This window comes from Cheilinus undulatus, linkage group 3 (assembly GCF_018320785.1).
Source record: "Cheilinus undulatus linkage group 3, ASM1832078v1, whole genome shotgun sequence".
Classification (NCBI taxonomy): domain Eukaryota; kingdom Metazoa; phylum Chordata; class Actinopteri; order Labriformes; family Labridae; genus Cheilinus; species Cheilinus undulatus.
This window is the reverse complement of record NC_054867.1, coordinates 46850803-46871731: the sequence shown is the minus strand read 5'-3', so window position 1 is coordinate 46871731 and position 20929 is coordinate 46850803. Positions and strand designations below refer to the sequence as shown.

Genomic DNA, 20929 nt, shown 5'->3' with positions numbered 1-20929 from the left:
CTTAATGGAACTTTCATTTGTTTAAATTTGTCTTTTCTTCATTTCTTGTCAGAGGTAGTTAAATTCTAATGAAGAGTAATTGCAAAGCTGTGGTAATATTTATAGAGAATATGATCTCACCACAAGGCCCACTTTAAAGCCAGTCTAAGATTATCATTCATTTAACACCATGTTGTGGTCAGATATTACTGTGCCCCTACTCTCCACCGTTGTAATATCTGGTGTATGTGACGCACTTTTAATGCCTGTTTTTTATTTTACTGACATCTAAAATGTTGGTTGCATCCTTTATACAGGTACAACCAGTTTACCAGTATAAAATGCTGAACATGAGTAGTAATGACCATTAGTCCAGCCACCACCATGACTCACTGGTTCATAGTCACTTCAGTCTAAGAACCATCGAAATCCACAAGCTGGAGCTAGTCAGAGCTTCTCTGTTTCCCAGCAACACAGGTGTTCATAGCTTGCAGATTTCTTTGTACTTAATCTGAGGCCCATGCAGCCAGGAGACAAGCAGTCTCCTCCTCAGATCACTACTGCTTTGCTTTTTAGCTCAATTGTTTTTACTTTTCCACAGAGCTTCCCAAAGTCCCACATGAACAAAAGTGGCACATTTCTGTAAAAAAATTATCAATGTTGATTGTTTAATGAAATCTCTGCAGAGGAATCCTTCACATACTTATCTATAAAAAAATGTATAAATTATCCAATAAGAGTTTTTTTCCTTGATTTTAGGTAACGTGCAAATCTAATTTAACAACCTCAGAGCAAAGGAAGCCCCTGTTAGATCTTTGGCACCCCGCCAAGGGGGCCCGGACCCCAGATTAGGAACTGATGGTTTTTAAATAAGTGTTGAAAGTCGTTTTTCTGGGTCGATATTGATGACAGTTATTTATAGTGCTTGAGACCAAAAACTAATATTTGGAGCTGACATGCATTTTAATGAACAACAAAATGTACTTCATTTTTTAAAATGAAGATTTACTTTTGTCACATTAAGGAAAACAAACAATTTGGCACCAGCTCAGTCAACATGAGAAGCAACACAGTAGCAGCAGGAAGCATGGGGTGATGCTATACACTCCCTGTGTCAGTGCCACCCAGGCCTCAGTGCTGATTGGCTGGTAGTTGTGACATCACACCAGTGAGTAGGTGACACTGTAGAAGTTGAAAACAAAACTAGAGGGAAAGCCAAACCTTATGGTAGAGTTGTACACTTTTAATTAATTGATTAATTTGATCAATTAATATTAAAATAAACAAATATGCAAAAGAATGATTACGTGCACATATGGCCAGAAAGCAGTGACTTGATAAAGACATGTCTTAAGCAAAGTTCCATTCAAAATTTAAGACCTCTAGTTAGTAAAAACTGAGACCTTCTATTCAAAATTTCACAAGTCCAATTCAAGACTTTTCAAGGATCTGCAAACTGAACTTATTTGATCTTAACTGTAGTATGTAGAGATCAGTTTGTCAAAGGAAAGTTCCCTGCTTATTTTAGCATAGCTGGCTGATTTAGCTGATTCCTGCACTTGTTTCTCAATGCTAGCAGTGTTAGCCCTATCGAAGTCCTAAACTGAATACAATTTACAAAACTAACAAAATGGACAGTATGACCACTGCGTGGGCCACACAAATGCTCTACATGAAGATAATATCACTTTCAATTTTCAGTTTGCCTTATTGGGATGGATAGATCAGTTACTGCCAAAGCAGTGTAAAAAAATGCATTAAATATTTACATATAATATAAATTTTAATATTAAATAATTCCACATATAATCAACGTATAATGAAATTAATCTGATTTAGTAGATAAAGTAATATGACTGAAAAATAATAAAAATATTTAAAAAAAAAAAAAAATAAGTAAATAAAATTCAGTGTGTTGGGAAAAGAGTGATTTAGACAATAAGTAAATACACAAACATACTTTATATTCTGGCACTGATATTAATCATTCTATTTCAGAATGTCTGCAATGTTATAAAAAGTAGTAAAATTTGATAAATCAATTCAACCAAAATTAAGGCTTTTAAAAAGTATTAAACAGTCTAAAACGCAAGACTCTAAGGTCTTTTTTAGTTATTTATTTTATTCATCTAAAGAGGTTTTAGGCTAGTCTCTCTGCCTCCGTTTTTTATATTAAATCACACAGGAGATTTTTTTTAAACTACCAGATCTGACCTGAATTTTCCTAGACTTAGAGTTAAATTATTGAAATGGATACAACTCAATTATTGTGGGCTGTACGGCTGATCAGATGAACCGGTATAGTGTTCACTGACATATCAGTGCTGTAAAATCAGAATTCAGGATTATAAGTGTCCTGAAGTTGGGAATGATACTTTTTTTTAATATGTAATTGTAGACCATTAATTGATTTAATTTTTATTGGCAGTGCTTGTAAATGGATGATTCTAGATTTTAGGATATCTACTTTTGGGCCACTTAGTTAAAAATGAGACCTTCTATTCAGCTACCCTATGGTATTTGGTTCTTTTTTCTCAGTCTTATCTCAAATGATCCAAGAAAGCTTAATTCACATGCTAGAATGGAAAATACTGCTGTTTTTTTTTTTTTTTCTTTTTGTCACATTCTTGTCTTTGCATCAGTGCAAAGCATATACACAACTGTGTTGTTAAGGTAACTGTGAATTGAAGATGTGATAAGTCTTAAAATGTTTGAAAATCTTAAGGTTTCAAATTATTAAATTAAATGTCAGATTTTCTGTGTGTACCCTGGATTTCCTGTTTTGCAAACTACTTCCATAAATCTGTTGTACAGCCAATCACAATGTTTAATCACATTGTTTAACATCACAAGCAGATGAAGCAGACCTGACATCTAAACACATACCTTCACTGGTACAATAGCATTTACAAACATGCAAAACTAGAAACTGAATTTCAAGTGCCAGAGATACCCTCAATAGTACCCTCAATAGCCTCAGGAAATGTTCTTTTGATCTTCCTGGATGTAAAAAAGTTTAAAACCTCCCCCTGAGGGCATTTCCTTTGAGAGAAGCTGCTAGTTCTTCTTAACCATTCATGGTTACTACTCAGGAGCTGGAGTTTAAGATAGCAAGACAGAAGCAGAGACGGGGATTGTTTGTTAGTTCCAGAAAAACCTGAAAAACTTGTCAATACAAAAACTCACTACGCTCATATATCTTTGCTCATTCTCTCCCAGATCTTCTCCGGATGTTCTTTGACTGTCTGTATGACGAGGACGTCATTTCGGAGGACGCTTTCTACAAATGGGAATCGAGCAAAGACCCTGCCGAGCAGCATGGTAAGGGTGTGGCCCTCAAGTCTGTCACGGCCTTCTTCACCTGGCTGCGTGAAGCAGAGGAGGAGTCGGAAGATAATTGACGAGAGGCGGACACCCGAAGGACTCGACGTAGTAGAACTGCATCCTTACGGCAGAACAAATTTAAAAAACAAACTTTCAAAATGGGTGTGGGCAGGACGACATGTTTACGGCTGGAATTTTTTTCTGCGGTACGGTTCTGAAACATGCCGCCATTTTGAGTTTGGATTCCAACGGCGGAAGCACTAAATACCTGTATTATACATAGAAAATATTTTTGTTTTAAATTTTAACTTACTTTTCTTTTGTTACTTTTTCAGAAGAGACTTAAAGATACATAGGTTCTGGACTCTTTAATTTATTATTTTTTTAAGGACTGCAAATATGAAAGTTATTTAACATTTGCAGAGGCTCACAAATGAGAACATGACAACAGAAATAACAATATAATTAATTATAATAACAAAATAATAATTGTGAAATAAATAGCCTCCCTGGATTCCACACTGTTTGGTTTAAAACAGGGTAAAACAAAGTTATTTTGGGATGAAGGGGAAGCAGCGATAAAAAGGAGCTGATGCAAAGAAACTATTAACGTTGTCTGTGTATGACGTTTGAAGTCAAAGGTTTTGTCCTGATAACCAGGAAGTGTTACCCTCAGCCTCAGCTTGCTCTGCGTTGTACATACGCCTCATGAGAGGTAGAGGTATGCATTCAAGAAGCGATGCAAGTCAGTGCACAGAACTGTAAAAACAAACGCAGACGAACAAAGCGGATACATGAGCAAAAATGCAACTTTAAAAAGCAAATGGCCAGGGTCGCTGAACATGAACATGCTTGTAATACTTCAGACCTACAGAGCAGATTAAAGCTTGTAAATACATTAAAGACAAAAAAGGTATTTAAAATGCTGATTCTCATTATTTGTTCTTTTGATGGGTGGTTTTTGGACATGTGGTTTGTGCAATCTTTTTCTCAATGTGTACAGTATGTACAGGTGCATCTCAAAATAATTTGTCATGTAAAAGTTTTTTTTTTTCTGTGATTTACTTCAAAAAGTTTAACTTCCATAAATTCTAGATTTATCTCATACATCTTAAAATATTTGAAGACTTTTTTGTTTTAAATTTGATGAATACATCTTTCAAGAATCCGCTTTCTGAAATATTGTGGAAAAGTCCAATTTGCAAAGTCTGCCAGAGCCTTCATTCTCTCACTCTGGTTCAGTACACACAACCAAATCACAGGGAAGACTGCTGACCTGACAGTTGTCCATAGGACATTAATTAACATCCTTCACAAGGAGGGTAAGCCACAGAGGAGGGTCACTGCTGTAAGGTCAGGCAGTCCACAGAGGCTGTATAAAATCATATTTATGGAAAGTTGACTGGAAGGGAAAAGGTGCACAAGCAACAGGGATGAGTTCAGCCTTTAGAGGATTGTCAAACCAATCAGATTCCTCATCTGCGTCTCACTTTGACTAAGGACAAAGACAACTGGATCATTGCTCAGTGGTCCAAAGTCCTGTTTCAAGTAAAAGTATATCTTGAATTCCATTTGTAAATCAAGGTCCTAGAGTATGGAGAGGTGGTGAGAGGCAAAAAAAATCCAAGGAGCTTGAAGTCGCGTGTTTCAGTTTCCAGAGTCAGTGATGGTTTGGTATGACATGTCATCTGCTGCTGTTGGTCCACTGTGCTTTATCAAGTCCAGCGTCAACACTGTCTGCCATCTGCCATCTATCTGCTTCCATCTGCTGAGAAGCTTTATGGAGATAGATTTCTTTTTCCAGCAGGACTTGGCACCTGCCCACAGTGAAGCCAAAACTACCAGAAACTGGTTTGATGACTGTGGTATTACTGTGTTTGATTGGCCAGCCAACTCACCTCACCTGACCTGAACCCCTTAAAGAAGCTCTGGGCAAATGTCAAGAGGAAAATGAGTGACAACAGACTCAACAATAATGAAGAGCTCCCATTGATACTATTTGTGCAAAATATGCTCCAACCAATTACTAAGTGCATAGATGAGCATTATTTTCCAGGTCATTTCTGTGTTATAAATCCGTTTTTGGCTGTGCTGTGGTATATATTTTGAGGTAGGGTATTTTTGATTTGTGTGACCTGTAATCATCATCATATAAACAAAATGTCTTTAGATATTTCACTTTGTAATGATGAATCTAGAATATATGGAAGTTTCAGTTATTGGATCAAATATCAGCAAAAAATGAACTGTTTCATGACATTCTAATTCTTTAGATGCACTCATATGTGATAATCTGAGGTCCCGTTGCAGCATCTCCATGATGGGCCGCGTCTACACATCAGAGAACAGAAGGATGGTTTCACCAGGAGCAGCTGGAGTTTGATGGATTACCTCACAATCAGTGCCTTGGCTTTGGATTTGTTACAGCACTTCATTTAATGCTTTTTGACCAACTTTTTAAAGAAGCAGTTTCAAGGTTCTGTAAATATCCATGTGAAATCTTTGTAATCGCGTTACATTTCAGTGCATATGTTCTGGTAATGTTCTTGTCACGTCACCAAATGTTTGCACTGCATTCACTTCCTATAGGACCATCCAAGCAGGCCTTTATTGTGAACACTTATAAGAATCAGCAGGTTACTCAATATTTAAGATGACACAAAGGATTTTTTTTTTCAAATTGTGGTGATTGTCCTGTATGTTACTGAGTTTTTGCACTGCCCATGGCAAAATAAGCAATGCAAGGAGTCATCAGTGATGCAAGGGGAAGGATGATGTCCATACTTTAACAGATCTTCTATTGCAAAAGTGATAATTTGCAAATTTATTGAACATAAAAATGTAAGGTAAAGTAACTTATGAAGCTAGTGGTCCAACAGAACGAAACATACCGTTTTGAAACAGCAGGATGTGATTGTATGGTAAACTACCAGGAGGAATTTATACTTTTTAAATTTTTTGATAAATTATGGTTTTGGTAATGAATGGTTTACATCCTCAATTTCAAATGATATATATAGCTTGTTTATGTATTAACTTTTTCTGAACGATGTAATGTATCTTGTTTTTTCCAACGCATGTTTTCCCCTGAACGTGTGTTTGTTTACTGCTGTTTTGACTCGGAAGTATGGTATTTGAGTACAACTACAACTCCCATGACCCTTTGCTACAGACATCTAAAGAAAATCTTTTCAGGGATGTAGTTCTTGTCATCTTAAACAGTAATTATTGGATTGTCTTGGTTAAAATATCAAATAGTTGTTATTGAACTGGTCTTAACGCTGGAAAACGTCACGTTAAGTCATGAAGTAGACGTAGAACTTGTTATGTGTGAGGAAAATTTAAATAATGACCATCGAAAGATAAACGGTCAAACTTCCCGCCAGCAAGCCTCGATCATGTTAAATAACGGCACCGAGACACAAGACACACGAGCTTTTTCACAGCACTGTCGGATAAGAATATTCGTAACGTCTGATTGACTTTTAAAGGATTTATTTAAGGTTTGTACGATTGGTGACAGCGGCCATGACAGTGGGAATCCTTCGACGTTCCGGTGACGCTGTGACGTGACCAACGGTCCTAATGGGGCGGGGCTCGTAAACAGAGAAATCTAAATAAAGGATCGTGCAGAAATTTACTTCAAAGTATTTCACTTTTTCTCGATAAGCGTGAGGTAAGTGTGATTCGGATTGTGATACGTAGTTTGCTTAACTTGTGGTTGCACGGATGAGATGCTTGAAAAGACCCGAGCTGTTGGTTTTTCTTCCATGCAACTGAAATGAATTTTATCTGCCTTGTGCGACGCCATTACTGTGTGTTTAAAACAACCGACAAAATGGCGAAATTGCCGAAAATTTCTGGCAACCCGTCCTCTGGCTCGTGTGAAAATGATTGAAAATTATTTGCAAAAAATGGCGGGTAAGCTTAATGCAGGGTCGCAGTGTTTTTAGTGGTGTATTTTGAGATATTCGACACACCTTTTCTTCTGTGTGGAGATAATGGGCCCCAATGAATGAAGTGGGTTTGGCAGTCCCACCATTACGAACCACGCACGGAGCCCAGATGTAGCTGATACCGTTGGTGTGTCTGTGTGAATTTGTGCTGAGATACACATAATGTCATTTTTCTCCCACGCAGGTTAATCTCCTGTAATGCCGATTCGCAGAGCGCCAGCCACTCCGACCCAGGAGAAGGCCCCCTCCGCCGCTGCAGAGAAAGGTTAGGCCGGGGTTGTCCATCACCTTCACGACAGACCCGTGGACGTACCTTTACACTGGCACAGATAACATACTGGGTCTCTGTTTCTAGTAAAGCTACTGCATCATAGTCCGTCTAGAGATAAAAGTTTACTTCCCTACGTTAAAAAACTCTCCAAATTAAATAAAATATAGGTAGAATCAACAGTACTCAAGTACTTTTGCCACTTTCTTGCATGCTTGAAAAAACAACTGAGATGAATCGTGGATTGTCTCACTGAATTAGGGCTGCACAAAAGATAAAACAGCATTTGAAATAAACACTTTACAAAAGTGCAGTACATTTAAAACACAGTATTTCAGGAGGAAACATTGCATCCTCAACATGTGCATATTTCACATTATTATGTAGGCCCAGGTTCAGTAGCCATGCTCTAACATCAAAATGATGCAGTCAGATGACACGCAAGCTAACCATTACAAAGTCTTAAAATGGACTTCATAAAATTTAAAAGCCTTATTTTACTATTGAGTGGTCTTAAATTTTAGAAAACACTTTGACTTAAGTTTGTGAGTCTTAACAGAGTGGCATAGGTAAAGGTCAGTCAGCCATCCCAAGGACAAACACTACCTCATAGTACTGATACCAGTCAAAACAAAGGAAAATCACAGAGGGGAGCTGCTGCAGAGTCAATAGGTCGAGTCAATATATTTAAGGGACAACTAAGACAACATAAAAATCAAACTTTAAATAAACTTACAAATGGCCATGTAGAATGGAAGATTTAGTTGTAATTTTTATTGCCATGGTATTAGGTCAGAGGTCTACAGTTAATGCACTTTATTTATTTATTATTATGGTTAAGCCACTGCAGTGTCTCTCTGCAGCCACAAATGTCAAACGTCACCTGCACCCTGTGTTATCAAAATTTTACCTTTTTACTGTCCTTTTATTTCCTTTTCAATCCGTAACAAGTTCCTTTTTCTGTGGTTAAGTTCATGTTAAACTCTTCAATCCACCTATAAAAGCAGGACTGTGTACAAACAAGAAGACAACTTTGTTGTCTTAGTTTAGGCTTAGTTTAAGATGGTTAAAAATGGCAAATGACACAGAAATATAGTTTTGGGTGCAAAATAGTGGAATTGTAAAATTTGATTAAAAATGTAATTAATTGAAATCAACTAAAGAAATTCTGGGATAAGCATTAAAGCATCTTTTATCTCTCAGACCCTGAAGCCTCACCTTCGGAAGAGTCTCCCTCAGCTGATGATGAAGAGCCTGCAGCGTCTTCAGCCGCCACAGAAGACGTGGAGGAGGAAGCCACTGAGACAGAGCCCACAGAGAATGGAGAGAAGCCTGAAAACGGAGAGGCAGAAACAGAAGAGAAGGATGGAGAAGAAGGAGATGGAGAAGCAAGCAAGAAGAAAGAGTGAGTTTGACCAGAGAGCGAAACTGCCACTCTGACCACTGCGATATTTCACTCTGATAGCACTTTTATCTGTTTATATTATCCTTGCCTCTGCTGGATAACGGCAGACTGCTCCCCTCGCGGTTGCAGTGTTGCATTTCCAAAAGATGTGATCTGTCTGAGCCATGTTCAAGAGACGCATATCAGACGGATGTTCCCTTTGTCCACAGTCTTGGAGGGGTTAAGGAGGAGTGGATGAAGTTTGACCATTGTAACCAGCTCATGACATTTTTACCACAAACAACATAAATTCAAGAAAAAAACCAAAACGTTTTCTGAATTCCTAAAAGGTACAAGTAGAAAAACTTAGAATGTAGCTGTAGATGATAGATATAAGGGAAATTTAACCTTGTTCTGCAAGTGAATAACATAACTCCTCTAATTTCTCCTCCTTTCCTTCTCCCTGACCTCAACAAAGCAAACTTCAACTTTCCTGTACATAGTACTCTAATAGTATTATATTTAGGGGTCCAAATGACCTTGGTGATCATTAAGACAGATGTTCTCAAATTTCATTTTGTCTTCCCCGTCGGTGACAAATGGACAAAGTGAGAAATGCGAGGACTGCCTGGCTGGACAGTGTGCAACACACTGCTATGTTCTCCTACTAAGGTGAGGATGTGATAAAGATAAGGGTGATACAGATCACAGTGAAATATCGCCTCCAAAGACACAACTTTCTTCACTGATTTTGTGTCTTACTCCTCTCGGTGACAGGCTGAAGGATGGCTACAAGTACAAGAAATCCAAAACCAAAAAGGTGAAAAAGACCATTCCTGCGTGGGCTAGCATCACCGGCACCAAAAAGGTTCCTGTTACCAACTATGCAGGAACTGTGAACAAAGTGGATAATATCCTCATCGAAGCTATTACGGTGTGTTTCCACTTTGTGAATCAGCAATTCCACGCAGTCTTTGGTGTCTCCTGTCTGCTATTTTTTCCTGTTTTGTCCAAATAAAGGTTTTCGTGACATCTTTCCACTTTCTCTGCAGGCTTCTAATGACAGGTCTGGGGTTTCATACCAGTCCGTCATTAAATATATGCTCAAAAAGTACCCAGAGATGGAGTTTGAAAGGAAGAAGTTTCTCATCAAGAAAGCAATGAAGAAACATCTGGAGAAGGGCACCATCAAACAGGTAATAATGGTTTCTTCAGGTTATTTTAATACAAGGATAGGCATAGAAGTATTGTCCTATATTTGGGGAAGGAAACAGACTTACAGTGCAGTAACAAAGTTCTGCTTTTAGTATTGTCCATGGACATTGCATCCATGTTGATACTCCAGTGTGGGAATTCACAATGCATTACAGCAGTTACAGGAAGTGCAAGTGGCATGGCATGTGAACTTTGAGCTGGAGCCTGGTATATGCATTATATTTCCAAAAGTATTCACTCACCATCCAAATAATTGAAATCAGGTGTTCCAATCACTTCCATGGCCACAGGTGTATAAAATCAAGCACCTAGGCATGCAGACTGTTTCTACAAACATTTGTGAAAGAATGGGTCACTCTCAGGAGCTCAGTGAATTCCAGCGTGGTACTGTGATAGCATGTGACCTGTGCAACAAGTCCAGTTGTGAAATTTCCTCGCTTCTAAATATTCCACAGTCAACTGTCAGTGGTGTTATAAAAAATGGAAGCGATTGGGAACGACAGCAACTCAGCCACGAGGTGATAGGCCACATAAAATGACGGAGTGGGGTCAGCGGATGCTGAGGCGCATAGTGCGCAGAGGTCGCCAACTTTCTGCAGAGTCAATCACTACAGACCTCCAAACTTCATGTGGCCTTCAGATTAGCTCAAGAACAGCGCATAGAGAGCTTCATGGAATGGGTTTCCATAGCCGAGCAGCTGCATCCAAGCCATACATCACCAAATGCAATGCAAAGCGTCAGATGCAGTGGTGTAAGGCATGCCACCACTGGACTCCAGAGCAGTGGAGACGCGTTCTCTGGTGCGCTTCTCCATCTGGCAATCTGATGGACGAGTGTGGGTTTGCCCTGACCTCAACCCGATAGAACACATTTGGGATGAATTGGAGTGGAGACTGAGAGCCAGGCCTTCTCATCCAACATCAGTGTGTGACCTCCCAAATGCACTTCTGGAAGAATGGTCAAAAATTCCCATAAACAAACCCCTAAACCTTGTGGAAAGCCTTACCAGAAGAGTTGAAGCTGTTTTGGCTGCAAAGGGTGGACTGACGTCAAATTAAACCCTATGGATTAAGACTGGGATGTCACTCAAGTTCATACGCAAGTCAAGGCAGGTGAGCAAATACTTTTGGCAATATAGTGTACTTGCAGATACTTCTAAATTAATTTTAGCCGATGCTGATATTTAAGTTTTGTTGAGACCTAAAACAACAGTCCTCAAATACCTTGGATCTCAACTGGTGGGTTGGGACCCATATGTGGGTCGCAAAGCTGTTTTCAGTAGGTCATGGATGTATGCCTGGAATAAAAATGTGACTTAAAGTCTAGAATATGCTTTATTTTGAAGGGATTGTCTCCATCTCATTGTTTTGTAATGTCTGTTGTTCCTTTTTAAGTCCACACTAGCATAGTTTTCATTACAAATCATGGGTACAGTTTAAAAATAAAAAATTTCACTTTAAAATTAAGGAATTAGGATGAACAAAGAAAAAAAGGCTTCTGTCTTTTAAGCGTAAACTCTTTAAGCTTATTTGTACATATGGCCAATATTTACTTCAGATGTCGGCTGATATTTACAGCTGGTAGAATGGTTATAAACACTGGCAGAAGTTTCACATGCTGATACTGATAAAACTGGAAATTCAATGTCTGCAGATACCAATGTTATGTAGATAAGGGCATGGACACACAGCACTGTTCTATATTGCTGGATCTAATGTTACACATCACCAGCTTATTCTGCTCATTACATCTTTCTTTTTAAGCTAAAATAACTTTGCTCCACCATTCAGTTCCCATGCATTACACATTGCAGGGTGAAGTGGTGTAAGTCCACCTTTCAATGATGGGGTGTAAGAATTGTCAGAGTCATCAAATTAATGTGCTTTGTTTCATGAAAGTAGAACTGATCATTATAGTCTTTATCAGTTCAGATTTGTGTTATTGTTAGATGGAATATAAGCCTGTTGATGCAATCTCTTACGGGCCATTTAAGTAGGAAACACTTGGTCATTTTCCAAATTAAACGGTCATACTCTTGATTCATCGATAAGCTTGTTTGGTACAGAAAATGTCCAAAATCGCAGAGCCTTGTCTTCCTAACCAAAAATAGCAATGACAGATGTCTTGTTATAATTGAAAGTTAAAGATTTAACCATTTACTGTTACAGAAAAGTAAAGCACCCCAAGAATTAATATGGAAAAACTTCAATCAGGCACTGTATAGCTAAAGAGTTAAAGCAGTGATACTCAACCAGTGGCTCTAGAGCAACAAGTCACCCAGTTGTGGCTCTTTTAAGTCTTACTTGGAAAAAATAATCACCAAAAAAAGGGAGAAATTATCTTCATGAAGTGATTTATTACTGTTAGCATCAATTTGTTTTCAACACAAAGATGATGGGCTTTAATTCTCAGTTATTTAACTGTCAAAATGTTTTGTTTTTTTTTAGTCTGTATAGTTCTACCATTACTTGTGCATTGTGTTGCCTCATGTTCCTCTGCCCTGTCTCAATCTCTGGCTTATTTTTCTGTCTGTTTCTACTCTTTTCTCAGTATTCATCAGAAGTATGTTAGAGATACTCAAGTAAAGTTTACAAAGGTTTCTCTTAATATGCTGTAATTGCCAAGGAAGGCAATGCAACATTTTAGCAGCAACCTGCTGTTAAAAAAAAAAACCTTCAGCAAGCCACTTGCAAAATACAGTGAATAGGTGCAATGACAAGCTTCAGTTCTAACTTGAAACATCTGAAGATAACCATGAAGATGAATTAGTTTATTTATCTCTTTCATTCCCCAGTAGAATGGGGGTTACACAGAAGGTCACACTATGCTTGAGCAGATGTGAATACTGTATATTTTTATTGCCTTTTATATGTATGGTTTATTTGTGGGGAAACTGTGTTTCTCTTGCATTTTTAGCAGCAAGTTAACTCCTTAAATTTTGATTATCCCTCCAACTTGTAGCCCCATTCACACAACTTTAAACAACTCAAAAGCTTACAGACTTGCAGCTATGCTCTCCTCCTGTAGTGAGTTTTCAGTGGGTTATGACACAGGCTGGACTCATTACAGATGCTTCTATTTGACCTACAAGTCCATTAGCAAGAAAACCGATTAATTCTGCACATGCACTGGTACTTTTAATGACTAAGCGTCACCACAGGAGCTGTCTGATGAAGCAATTCAGAGCATGCAGACCAGGAGTACCTTCTCTGTCAATTTTACATAAAAAGATTAACAGTGTGACATTTAAAAGACAACAGGATGGTATTTTTTTTGTCAGAGAAAACGTCTTGTGCACGTACAGGATGGGATCAGTGAGGAGATAAGTATGGTTTCTTCCGAGAACATTTTTATGCAAAAAAGTTGACAGATGCATTGTTATCAGGTCTAATTACTTATATTTTTATCTCACAGCTGAAGGGTAAAGGCCTCGCAGGAACCTTCGCCATTGGGAAGCAGCCCTCTGCATCTAAGGTATGTTGAGGGAAAAGGTACATATGTAGTGACAGTAGTTATGTAATAAAGTATTTCATGACATAGTATTTGATAGATCTGATCCATACGTTAATGAGTGTGAACAGTTTCCCTCTCTCATTTTTCCTTATGAGACTGGGATGTGTTTGGTTGTAATCGTCATGTCTGTAAACGGATGGTGTTTTAGAAAGCAGCACAGAAGACCGAGTCTCTGGGAGACGCTCTTCCTCTCATCATCACTCGGCTCTGTGAGCCCAAAGAGGCCTCCTACCTCCTGATCAAGAAATACCTGGAGCAGCACTTCCCAAACCTTAACATTGAGAACAGGTACGTTTCCTTCCATACTGCTGATGATGTTTCATGGGACTTTGCAGGCTGGAACTATTGATTTATTATTAGTTGATTATTGCTTTATTTTTCATTTCAGCAAATCTTGTTACAATTTTAGAAACTTACTTAAAAAGAGAGAATTCATCATATAGTTTGAAGGGAGATCTTCACAGTTAGAAATAACATTGTCAGCTTGAAATAGACCCTACACATTTTAAAATGTGTAAAAAAAAATTATAAAATGTTCCCACCCTGAGTGTGCTGACAAAGCAACATGGGTGTCATGGGAATATGTTCTTTTGTGAATCAGGATTAAGTTAGTTAAAACTTCTTAGCACTACAGACAAAACTAAGAGCCAGTGTCCATAGCCAGCTTTTTTGTTTTGTTTTGTTTTGTTTTGTTTCTTTCATGGTTTTTCAGACTTTTTACATACAACAGGCAAGGACCCAAATATAAAGAACATAAAAAGCACTGGTGTTTACTGGTGTTACACTGGTGTTTACTGTCATATCACGTACATATCTGACTTTTTTTAGCACTGGCTGCACTTGTTTTCTATTTAAAACCATTGTAGTCCGGTGTTCTGAGCACTCAGCAGCCTGGGCAGAAAAAGTGCCCTCAGCATCAGCTGTTTTTGTTGCAGCTCTTAAAGCGCTCTTGGATGAAAATCTTTTAACTTTTGAAATAGCGCAGCGCTGGTCAAAGTCACTTCTCCCTCACTTGCCAATCAAAATCAAGAAGGATGGGAATTTAGTCAATACAGAGGAGAAATAAACCTGACTTTTCTTTTTGTCTTTTTTGTGGGTAGTTTTTTTTGGTCCGCAGCTGCTGCCTGTGTCAAGATAGGATTCCTTTACATTGCTTTCATGTATTCTATGTAATAGTTCCTCGAAATACAGAAATACGAGGCACAGCGGCCACTTAAAAATCATGCAGATTCAACAGAAGAATGCAGGATTCACTTTTGGTAATGTAGCAACAAGGAATGCTGGTGAGAGGTGCTTTGAAAATGAGGCAATAGCTGCTGCCAAAGTTACAAAAGCTGCTGTGGACACAGGCCCTGAATCACTGATGCTGCTGACAATAAAATCTTGATTATAAGAGGAGAGGGGAACATTATTTTTACCTGTGGTCAGGGTTTAAGTGTTGAATGGTTAAAAAATATAATGACTGAAGTTGTGTTATAAATAAATGACTATCTGACTGTGGTTCTTCCTTAGACCTGATGTATTGAAGGCAGCTCTAGTGAGGGCGGTAGAGAGAGGCCAACTGGATCAAATCACTGGGAAAGGAGCCAGGGGGACTTTTCAGGTAATTCTGTCATATTTCTTTATTTTACTTATTTTGACTTTGACTAACATGAGTGGTTGATAAAGACAGATTTTAAATTGGTATATTTGGTGAAGATTGTTCAGTAACTGAAGGTTTTCTGTCTTTGTTGCTGAATCTTAACTGCTGTAGTGGAATAAGGTGTTCCTTAAAACACCTAAGAATTTATGTTAAAAGGAACCTGCATGATCAGACAAGTTCATTTTGTTGGAAAGATATTGTATCTGTCATATGTATATTGAACTGAAAAACTCACTAGTTATCTGCATTTTGAGTAAATATGAGTTTATAAACTCACCAGGAGGCCGCCATGTTTTGGTCTGGGCTGGCGCTGTGACATCACAGTGCCACAGGGCTCCTCACTGTTCCTATGCAGTAACCGCTGTTTCAGACTGGCAGTCAGTGGTAGGGCTGTATCTCAGAGATGCTTGACGTCTCATACATGGAGAATTTAAACATTTGAGATCTTTTCTATTTTTTCCTCGCACCATGTGCAGTGATCGGTCAAACTAGACAGGAAAATGATAAATGCAGAGCCATAGTTACCTTTTTGTAGTAAATATTTATGTCCACGAATATGTTTGAAATCTGTTTCTTGATAACCCAGATGAAGACCACGAGCTAAAATGCGTCTGTTTAATAAAGTTGTTCCCTGAACTTCTACTCTTTATGAAGAGCTGAGAGCCGGGGGGGGATTGCAATGCATCGATTAATCGATATTTTTACCCACCCCTAGTTCCTTTTTAGGTGTTTTCTGATCAAAATTCTGAAGCATTTTCAAAGTAGCACCTCTTTCAGTCATAGGTCATTATTTCTTGTTTAGCCTTTATTCTCACACCATGTTATGATTAATTTGGTTAACTAAGTCCAATGGGATCCTTCCCTGTAAATCAGTCTGCCACCTCATGGTGTCACTTCTTAAATGATATTTCAAAACAGTGATATTGTGGTGTGAGAAAAGGTCTTATTGAACCATTAGAAACAATAAGGATGAAAATATGTTTGTCAAGCTCTTGTAAACATTAAGTTAGGGCAGGCTTTCTTCAGTATACTTAAGTGCAAAATGATTAAGTGGCCCTTTAGATTATACTGTTTCAGTGTGCAATTGGCTGAATATCTTAATATCCATCTCTCTCACAGCTGAAGCGAACCGGTAACCAGGTCCTGCTGAAGGGCGGAGCCATTGAAGATGCCATCACAGCCGCTATCACAGCCATGAATGAACCTAAAACGTGCAGCACCACAACACTCAAGAGATACCTAGTAGACGCCAACAAGGACAGAAAGGAGTATCAACTAGGTAAGACTCTGACATCTATCCTGCTTCACAAATGCACAATGGACCCAGTCAGGGTGGAGAAGATTTGATCTCTTGCTGCCAAAACTGTGTCAAGGAAGTGTGCTTTGGAAGTATAATTATAGGGCATTGGAAACACACAGCCTAGCAGGATACAGGGTCTTACAGATCATCTCATTAAGTCATACAACTCCAAAAGAAGTATCAGCTTCTACATTTGACCAAAAATTGACCAACATTTGTTAAACATGAAAATTGAGCAGCAACAATTGCTATCCTCTTTGTAGAATGAAAATCACCCATCCACTCTTAAGGTAGATTTTGGTTGGTGTGCCACATGTTCTATATTGCTGTTTGTCATGTAACATGAAACCACTTTATGAGCAGTCACTAACAGAAGAATCATTTTTGTATAGTGAGCAGTCTGAGGAGGACCCTGTCAAAGTGTAAAGTGCTTGGCTGGATGGAACAGATCACCGGACATGGCTTCACAGGGACCTACAGGCTCTCATTCCCGTTCTACCCCAGGTATATATCACCCAAGTCTGGAGGAAAATGATTCTAGTTACCTCTGCCAAGGAGGTTACGTGATCGGCAAGGTTTGTTAGTTTGTTGGCAACATAACTCAAAAATGTATGGACAGATTTTCATGAAATTTCCAGGAAATGTCAGCAATGGCATAAGGAGGAACTGGTTAGATTTTGGGACTGATCTGGATCACTGTCTGGATCCAGGAATTTTTAAAAGTATTCTTTACTATTGGGAGATAGGGCTAAGAGCGGAGGTCTGCGCTCTCTGAGTGCTTTTCCAGTCTAGTTTGTTTATAGATCTTGTAGTATGATGTGATATTTTTCATAGAAGTTGGTACAGTCTGGAGGTAACAACAAAGATCTACATGGCTAATGAACTCTCACCTCTTCAGCCCTACCATCCTGTACCCAGACAAGTTCAAAGAGCCGCCTAAGAAAAACTCTCAGCCTGTAGCTAAGCGGAGGCGGGTGGCCGATTCTTCTGACGAAGAAGAGTCAGAAGAAGAAGAAGAGGAAGAGGAAGAAGAGTCTGAGGATGAAGCGCCTGCCCGTAAGAGGTAGGTTAATGAAGAAGGAGCCAAACTAAGAACACACTCTTTAGGGAGTTTCTCAATCAACTGCTATGACTCTCTATTGACTGTGTCCTTTAAAGAGTACTAGAACCTTAACTATTTGGACGGACAACTTTTAAATCAAAGTCATGTTTTCAGAAACCATGAAATATAAGTAACACAGGCGTATAAGTTGCAGTCTGTTTTAGGGGGAGTAAAGGTTAAAGCTAAATGTTTTAAGCAGTGAAGGACATATTTTGAATCCTGACAGGTTTGGTGCAGTGGTTGATGGGGACAGCAGCACTTTTAATGATTATATATAGGTCACAGCCCACTTGTTAGATGAAAAACAACATATTAAAAGTATGTCTTGTACTCCAGATTTTACAGTAGCTTGATAAAAACAGTTAGAGCTTCATTGTCCTCTCAATCCCGCTCGACTCTCTGTTTTGTGTTTTTTGCACCCTTCGATCCCCTTTTGTCAGCTTTAAATATTTGCATAGCAGGGTTTGTATCTTTTGTAACACCTCATTATTGTGAAGCTCACTCCAGAATTTGGGCGCTTTTTTTTTTTTTTTTTTTTTTTAAAGTTCAGTCACTGGCTGAATTTGCATGCATTCCCGAAATCCAAATTTCTTTCCTTCCTGCTGAGACTGCTTTATGGCTAACCATCCAACCTGCACATGGTAGTAAGTGGCTCAGACGATTAAATATTTAAGAAATAAACAATATGTAATCAATAAAAGCACATTAACCCTTTAGCAGTGGGAAGATACTCTCTACTAAAGGAGTATTGATGTGCATACACCATTTCCAACACATTGACATGGCAAAAGTTCCAGTGACTTGAATATTGTCTGAATAACTGTTTGGTGTAAATCCAGTATGCTGGGCTTCCTCTTTCCATATTCCTAAATAACCTTTCACCTACAAGTGATGTGTTGACATTATGTGCCTCTACTGAAGTTTCCTCTTCAAATTATTTTAGGAAAACTCAGAAAAGGCCTCCACCCAAAGCTCGCCGTCCTCCACCTGCCAAGAAATCTCAGAGTGCTAGTCCCTCAAAAGCTCGAGGCAGAGGACGCCCCCCAGCAAAGAAATCTCCAGCCAAGAAGGCGGTGACTACAGCCAAGAAGCGAGGCAGACCATCAGCTGTTAAGAAAGCATCCACACCATCTAAAGCTTCACCTGTCAAGAGAGGATCTCCTGCAAAAACACCTAAAACACCCGCCGTCAAAAAGCTGGCCAAAAGGGGCGCAACACGACCATCGTACAGAGAGACCTCAGAGGAGGAGGAGGAGGAGGAGGAAGAAGAAGTCCCAAAGCAGACAAAGAAGGGCGGATCAAGGCGATCTAAGGCCGAGGAGTCCGAGGAGCCCCCAGCTAAAAAGCCTGCGACCAAAGGGGGATCCAGGCGGGGCCAGTCTAAAGAGTCCACCCCTGAAAAGCCTGCAGCAAAAAAGGGGGGCAAGAAGGGCAGGCCGGCTGGTCGCAAGTCCAAGAGAGGGAAATAATGAGCCCAGGACCACCCTCCATGAACTGGGCCGCTTTGTTTCAGTGCTCTCTCTCTTTTTATCATTTTCTCCCTTTTTAACAGGGCAGTAGTTTTTTTATTTCTACTGTAGAATAAGAATGTTATCCTACCAGTTAAGTTTACTGTACATGGAAAAGTTCTGAATTTCCTTTCCTTTTAATCCCCGTGTGTAGAAAAGCTCCGTTAGTGTTGCCGTTAAAACAGCTGCTGGGTAAGGGAAAGCTTAGCAAAGTCTGACATACTGTAACTAGAGCCATGTAGTGACTTCTGTTTTTGTATGTCTGTTCCTCATCCACACTTCAGGTGCTGAAAGCACACGTTCCTTGTATCGACTGAAGAGAAATGCAGGTATTTTAACATGGTGAAAGTGAACATAACTGTGAACTAACTACATTAAGATTTTATAAAACCCAATCTTAAGATTGTTTTTTGTTTGAGGAATGAATTTTAATATTTTGGCCTTTCAATAGTGTATCAGATCAGGGTTTTTAAATGAGTTCATTTATTAATTACAGCATAAAATATTTAAGATGATTTTTCCCCTGAAAAATATTCCAGGTTAAAAAAAAGATTAATCTTTGTAAAACCTTCAACCTGACAATATTCATTTAAAAAGCAGTCCTAATTGGGGGACAGTCATTTTTATTTTTTAGAAAATGTGAGTGTAAACAGAAATATAAACATACAATGATTTGTTGCTTCACAGCTGTAATTCAGTACCAAACTGTAAGAAATGTGTGTTGTGAAAAAGAAAAAGGATAATAGCTCATACATACCCTGCATGCATGTACTCCTTGTGTTGTTAAGCTTTTTTTCAAGTCATTAATAAAATGGCTATATTTGTAACTCCTTTGTACTATTTTAATGAAGTGCACAAACATTTAGGAATGCATCCTAGGCTTTTTTTTTTTAATTCAAAGGTCATAATTTACCAGTTATCTGACAGTTTATATCTAAAGGTTTAACCTAAATTCATGAGATTTTATAGTGAGATTAAACTAAAGAGACAAAACCAGTCAGACACCTAACAAACCATGTCTACAGTCCTACTTTCTAAGCTTGTCAAACTTGTCAATTTGTTTGAGGTAGGAAAAGGTTAAGCTGTTCAGAACTGAAGAAAATTGAAGTTCATTCCTAAGTCTTAAAACAGACTGAAGTTTTCACATCTGCAGTTAGCTTCTTGATCACCTCCTTACCCTCAGTCATCTTTTTAACCTAAAAGTAAAATATGCTCATAATCCTGTAAGAAAGCTTTAAACTGGCATTTTCCTTTTATGAATATTCCAACAGAATATTTAGAACATCAAGATGGATTTTAAAAAAGATGCAAGCTTGCTGTTTTTTAACTGAAAATTATTTCAGGGTTTATTTAGGATCGTCACAATACTACGTTTTTTATCTTAAATATGATTTGAGTCTGTCAAAAATAGGGGCACCTGTTTTGATAACAGCAAAAGTCTTTGGCATTGAATGTTGGGTAATTTCATGATTCCAATACCAAAAATTGTTGGCAAGCTCCTTCACACTGTCTAAGTTGTCAATCCAATATGATGCATTGGTATAAACCAGACCGCACCTCCAAGCTCTTTAGCTCAATCTTTGGTTTACAGAAGCCCTGTAGTTTTTTCTGAATTAAAGCTTTGGCATTTTCAGAATTAAAATCAGCTTTATTGGTCATACAAACAAGAATTTGAGTCCAGTTAGCTTTGCTCCTGATGTATAGGAATTAATCATTATTATGAAAACAAAAACTAAA

At 38.5% G+C, this 20929-nt stretch overlaps 2 protein-coding genes across 11 annotated transcripts in view; both read left to right on the top strand.

Annotated features, from left to right (window-relative positions):
- The window catches only part of eif4g3a (eukaryotic translation initiation factor 4 gamma, 3a), a 115756-nt gene extending 111546 nt beyond the window's left edge, over positions 1 to 4210 (top strand). For all 8 annotated transcript variants that reach the window (XM_041782680.1, XM_041782679.1, XM_041782676.1 and 5 more), the window contains one exon: positions 3199 to 4210. In XM_041782680.1, the coding sequence (XP_041638614.1) occupies positions 3199 to 3380 (182 nt within the window). In that variant the 3' untranslated portion in view covers positions 3381 to 4210. The remainder of the gene's footprint in view (positions 1 to 3198) is intronic.
- A 2660-nt stretch (positions 4211 to 6870) lies between these two features.
- hp1bp3 (heterochromatin protein 1, binding protein 3) lies at positions 6871 to 20019 on the top strand. 3 transcript variants are annotated; one of them, XM_041783112.1, is made up of 13 exons: positions 6871 to 6979; positions 7444 to 7524; positions 8731 to 8932; positions 9521 to 9583; positions 9689 to 9845; positions 9964 to 10107; positions 13542 to 13601; positions 13789 to 13928; positions 15153 to 15243; positions 16402 to 16561; positions 16975 to 17086; positions 17481 to 17645; positions 18628 to 20019. In XM_041783112.1, the coding sequence occupies exons 2-13, from the start codon at positions 7458 to 7460 to the stop codon at positions 19151 to 19153; spliced, it is 1887 nt and encodes a 628-aa protein (XP_041639046.1). In that variant the 5' UTR covers positions 6871 to 6979; positions 7444 to 7457; the 3' UTR covers positions 19154 to 20019. The 3 variants fall into 3 exon arrangements, with proteins under 3 accessions (XP_041639046.1, XP_041639048.1, XP_041639047.1); XM_041783113.1 differs by lacking the exon at positions 6871 to 6979 and adding an exon at positions 7120 to 7224; XM_041783114.1 differs by lacking the exon at positions 9521 to 9583.
- The last annotated feature ends 910 nt before the right edge of the window (positions 20020 to 20929 follow it).

Excerpts from the sequence above, each read along its gene's own strand:
- hp1bp3 (XM_041783112.1), top strand. The coding sequence starts at position 7,458 with ATGCCGATTCGCAGAGCGCCAGCCACTCCGACCCAGGAGAAGGCCCCC. Across the intron at positions 16,562-16,974 it reads CAGAAAGGAGTATCAACTAG|TGAGCAGTCTGAGGAGGACC; the intron begins GTAAGACTCTGA and ends ATTTTTGTATAG. Across the intron at positions 17,087-17,480 it reads TCATTCCCGTTCTACCCCAG|CCCTACCATCCTGTACCCAG; the intron begins GTATATATCACC and ends TCACCTCTTCAG.